Raw genomic sequence first — 5,557 nt, 5'->3', positions numbered from 1 at the left:
CCCTTACATCATACAAAAATGAGGCAAAAAACATGGAAAGTAAGCAAACGGCGGCATCTAGCCAGATAGGTTAGAGATATAGGCATGTGAAAGTTACACACACAAACGTAGACACACATATCCAGTGTAAATAGGGCTTCTCTGTACAACGACAACAGTGCTTTGTGTACTAGACACACACAGAGGGAGCTAATAGAAAGGAAACGGGATTCCTAGCCTTCCCACACAATGCCAGATAAGAAAAGAGAGAGGCGGAGAGAGGACAGGGCGAGGGGAGTGTATTGTGCTTGCATTAGCCTTTCCTTGGTATCCTACCTATCACCAAGGGGGGTACTCCATCCCGCTCTTGTATAATGCATAGCTCTTGGTAAAACTGGTTAACATAGCTTATCTACTGGTATTATTGGTTTTAACGCTTTACGTGGTTCCCAAACTGGTCAAAGATTTCCCCTTTAAAGCCAGTGTTATTCTCTGCTAGTGAAACAGTGACACTCCCATGGGGAGGGCGGAGGTCCTGTTAAATCTAGCATTTAGTCATACAGCGCTCCGCCAGGGCGGGACTTGTGAATCATGGGCGGCAACATTGGTTGAAATTACACTCCCACCAGGAACGTCGTAAAGGTCATATACTTACTCAATGAAGGCTGCTCAATCTGTGACTGATGATTTCCATATTAAAACTGCCATTGACAATACATAGACAAGTAAGACCTCAGAAAGAGACGCACGGTCATGTCATTAGATTGTGGTGAATAGTGGTGTTCAGTTTTTTTAATATGGTGCACAGAGAGGTAGATGCCCCATTGCTTATATTCTCAGCAATGAAAGTTTATTTAGAAGTCTCGTATTTCAGGCCCACTCAAGTGTGGAGTGCCTCTATCCTGCCATTGCAGTGCCAGGGGTCAGCCTTGACTCCGGACATCACTGTGATGTCACACACTGTCACAGCCATGTCATGGAAGTCATGACCAGGGATGGAGAAGGGGATGGGCTTATCCTGTGTGAGAAGCATGACCTGATATCACCCTTACAAAATCAGTTAAAGCTGAACTCCGGGAAAATAGCAAAATAAGTATTTTAAGTATACACGCTTGAATTATAAACTTGTTCTAAGTAAATCAAATGTAATAATAATTTAAATGATTACATTAATAGATTTAAATATTACTGTATGTTGCATTTGGCTGGAGTTCAGCTTTAAAGCCTTCATAAATAAAAATAGACAATTCTAACTTTCTTAACCTGCCACTTTTACAGCAAATCGTTTTCTCAGGACTGTATTCGTTTCGGAGTGATTTGGGGTCGGAAAACTGTCAATGAATTCTTGGAGCCCTGTATATGTCCAGATCTGAAATCATACACCAGGGATATGCAATTAGCGGACCTCCAGAACTACAAGTCCCATGAGGCATAGCAAGACTCTGACAGCCACAAGCCTGACACCCAGAGGCAGAGGCATGATGGGAGTTGTAGTTTTACAACAGCTGGAGGTCCACTAATTGCTTATCCCTGTCATACACTGAACCTTACAGGAGCCATCATTGGTTCCTCCATCAGTGCACCGCCTTCTAACACAGACTGTAACCAAACCCAACACTCAGAATTGCTGCCATGCGCTAGGATCTCCAGACTCTCCAAACACACCACAAGTGTACTGAGCTTCCTGGTCACACAACGCCCAATCTTCCTGGTCACATAACGCCCAATCTTCCTGGTCACACAACGCCCAATCTTCCTGGTCACACAACGCCCAATCTTCCTGGTCACACAACGCCCAATCTTCCTGGTCACATAACGCCCAATCTTCCTGGTCACACAACGCCCAATCTTCCTAATCACATAACGCCCAATCTTTCTGGTCACATAACGCCCAATCTTCCTGGTCACACAACGCCCAATCTTCCTGGTCACACAACGCCTAATCTTCCTGGTCACACAACGCCCAATCTTCCTGGTAACATAACGCCCAATCTTCCTGGTCACATAACGCCCAATCTTCCTGGTCACATAAGCCCAATCTTCCTGATCACACAACGCCCAATTTTCCTGGTCACACAACGCCCAATCTTCCTGGTCACACAACGCCCAATCTTCCTGGTCACACAACGCCCAATCTTCCTTGGTCACACAACGCCCAATCTTCCTGGTAACATAACGCCCAATCTTCCTGGTCACATAACGCCCAATCTTCCTGGTCACATAAGCCCAATCTTCCTGATCACACAACGCCCAATTTTCCTGGTCACACAACGCCCAATCTTCCTGGTCACACAACGCCCAATCTTCCTGGTCACACAACGCCCAATCTTCCTTGGTCACACAATGCCCAATCTTCCCGGTCACCAACATCCTATTCTCCCATCTTGCAGGCCACCAGAGTCCTAATCTCCAAATCTTCCAGGCCATCAAAGTCCCAATCTTTCTGGTCAATTGAGTCCTAATCTCCCAATCTTACTGGTCACTTGAATCTTTATCTTCCAATTTTCCTCATCATCAGAGGACCAATCTCCCAAACTTCCAGGTCATCAGGGTTCAATCCTCCCAACTGGCCTACCAGACCATTGGCCAACAATTTGGTTATTTCTTATCTAACTTTAATTCCTTGATACTTGAAGCTTCCCTGGGTCCCCTACAAGCCATCAAGATTCCTTTGCTATTAATACTGTAAACAGATTATATCCCACCTTCATAGAGACTGATTTTTTTTTATTAGCCCTGGGATCTAAATAAGGTCTTCTTAAGTATAACAAGAGGTTTGTTTTTAAACTGATCAGACCCCCAAAATATAAGGCTATCACAGTGGGCATCACAAACTTGGTCACTTGTGTATATGGCCTGATCTGTACAAACTACTGTTAGGCATGTGTACTAAAATTCTAGGTTATGTAACTAATGATGGAAGTGTTCTTCATACATAGTCCTATGATGACCTCACACACAGTCCTGTGATGACCTCATACATAGTTCTATGACAACTTCCTATACAATCCTATAATGACCTCATATATAGTCCCATGGTGACCTCATGCACAGTCCTGTGATGACCTCATACATTGTCCTATGATAACTTCATACACATCCTATGATGACCTCATACATAGTCCCAGTATGACTCCATGCACAGTCCTGTGATGACCTCATAACATAGTCCTATAATGACCTCATAGTCCTACAAAGACTTCATACATAGTCCAATGATGACCTCACACACAGTCCTGAGACAACCTCATACATAGTTCTATGATGACTTCATACACAGTCCTGTGATGACCTCATACATAGTTCTATGACAACACTTATACACAATCCTATGATGACAATGTGCATAGTCCTACAAAGACCCCTATACATAGTCATATGATGACCTCACGCACAGTCCTGCGAAAACTTCATACATAGTCATATGATAACTTCATTCACATCCTATGATGACCTCATACATAGCCCCATGATGACCTCATGCACAGTCCTGCGATGACTTCATACATAGTCCTAAGATGACCTTGCACACAGCCCTATGACAAACTCTTGGATAGTTCTATGATGACCCCACACACACAGTCCTGTGATGACCTCATACATAGTCTTAAGATGACCTCACATATAGCCCTATGACGAACTCTTAGATAGTTCAATGATGACCCCACACACAGTCCTATGATGGCCTATTACATAGTCCTATGAAGATCTTACACCAGGGGTGGACACATTAATATGGAATCCAGGAAATAGTCTGCCCAGTTCAGGAACCGGCATGATTTTTTAGGAGCCAACTCTATTTGAGAAAACCTCAAAACCTAGGTGCCAGCCTTACACAAGATGACCTCATACACAGACTTATGATGTTCACACACACACACACACACACACACACACACACACAGTCATATGGTGACCTCACACACAGTCCTATGATGACCTCATACACAGTCCTATGATGATCTCACACACAGTCCTATGATGACCTCATACACAGTCCTATGATGATCTCACACACAGTCCTATGATGACCTCACACACAGTCCTATGATGACCTCATACACAGTCTTATGATGACCTCATACACAGTCCTATGATGACCTCATACACAGTCCTATGATGACCTCATACACAGTCCTATGATGACCTCATACACAGTCCTATGATGACCTCATACACAGTCCTATGATGACCTCATACACAGTCTTATGATGACCTCATACACAGTCCTATGATGACCTCATAAAGTCTTATGATGACCTCATACACAGTCCTATGATGACCTCACACACAGTCCTATGATGACCTCATACACAGTCTTATGATGACCTCATACACAGTCCTATGATGACCTCACACACAGTCCTATGATGACCTCATACACAGTCTTATGATGACCTCATACACAGTCCTATGATGACCTCACACACAGTCCTATGATGACCTCATACACAGTCCTATGATGACCTCATACACAGTCCTATGATGACCTCACACACAGTCCTATGATGACCTCATACACAGTCCTATGATGATCTCACACACAGTCCTATGATGACCTCATACACAGTCCTATGATGATCTCACACACAGTCCTATGATGACCTCACACACAGTCCTATGATGACCTCACACACAGTCTTATGATGACCTCATACACAGTCCTATGATGACCTCATACACAGTCCTATGATGACCTCATACACAGTCCTATGATGACCTCATACACAGTCCTATGATGACCTCATACACAGTCCTATGATGACCTCATACACAGTCTTATGATGACCTCATACACAGTCCTATGATGACCTCATAAAGTCTTATGATGACCTCATACACAGTCCTATGATGACCTCACACACAGTCCTATGATGACCTCATACACAGTCTTATGATGACCTCATACACAGTCCTATGATGACCTCACACACAGTCCTATGATGACCTCATACACAGTCTTATGATGACCTCATACACAGTCCTATGATGACCTCACACACAGTCCTATGATGACCTCATACACAGTCCTATGATGACCTCATACACAGTCCTATGATGACCTCATACACAGTCTTATGATGACCTCATACACAGTCCTATGATGACCTCATAAAGTCTTATGATGACCTCATACACAGTCCTATGATGACCTCACACACAGTCCTATGATGACCTCATACATTTTATTTAAGCCAGTTGATGCAGCTTAAAACATTTTTCATTAGGTATTTAATTTGCCAAAAACTTGGCTAATAGTGGTTAGTCTTCTTTAGTTCTCTTGAGTGTGTGGAACATCCCTGGCATGCTGACCGAGAGGTGAAACAACTTTAATATTACAAAACAAGTTCAGATGAATATGATTGACTACTACTAGATGAGAACCTTCACAGATATAGCCATATACCTGGTGGCCTGTGTGTGGTGTGAACTATGACTCTTCATGACCCAGGAAGAATTAAGGATCTCCATGGCCAAGACTGGTAGAACATTACCGGAACAGCCATACAATCATTAATCACCTAAATGTCTCTAGATCACTTGCACTACCCACAACTTTGAAACTTTCCTGACCTTC

General features: G+C 43.4%; 1 protein-coding gene across 6 annotated transcripts; it reads right to left on the bottom strand.

The window, feature by feature from the left end:
• Nucleotides 1-1,436: 1,436 nt before the first annotated feature.
• Nucleotides 1,437-5,205, bottom strand: LOC120917778. 6 transcript variants are annotated; one of them, XM_040329311.1, is made up of 4 exons: nucleotides 5,133-5,205; nucleotides 4,813-4,996; nucleotides 4,240-4,630; nucleotides 1,437-4,034 (listed from the first exon to the last, which is right to left on the bottom strand). In XM_040329311.1, exon 4 carries the CDS (start codon nucleotides 2,404-2,406, stop codon nucleotides 1,513-1,515), a length of 894 nt encoding a protein of 297 aa, XP_040185245.1. In that variant the 5' UTR covers nucleotides 2,407-4,034; nucleotides 4,240-4,630; nucleotides 4,813-4,996; nucleotides 5,133-5,205; the 3' UTR covers nucleotides 1,437-1,512. The 6 variants fall into 6 exon arrangements, with proteins under 6 accessions (XP_040185245.1, XP_040185242.1, XP_040185246.1 ...); XM_040329308.1 differs by having other exon boundaries at nucleotides 4,813-5,088; nucleotides 5,133-5,200; XM_040329312.1 differs by having other exon boundaries at nucleotides 5,156-5,170.
• Nucleotides 5,206-5,557: the final 352 nt, after the last annotated feature.

This window comes from Rana temporaria, chromosome 11 (genome assembly GCF_905171775.1).
Source record: "Rana temporaria chromosome 11, aRanTem1.1, whole genome shotgun sequence".
In the NCBI taxonomy this organism is placed as follows: domain Eukaryota; kingdom Metazoa; phylum Chordata; class Amphibia; order Anura; family Ranidae; genus Rana; species Rana temporaria.
The sequence above is the reverse complement of the archived record's forward strand: the minus strand, read 5'-3'. Positions and strand labels throughout refer to the sequence as shown.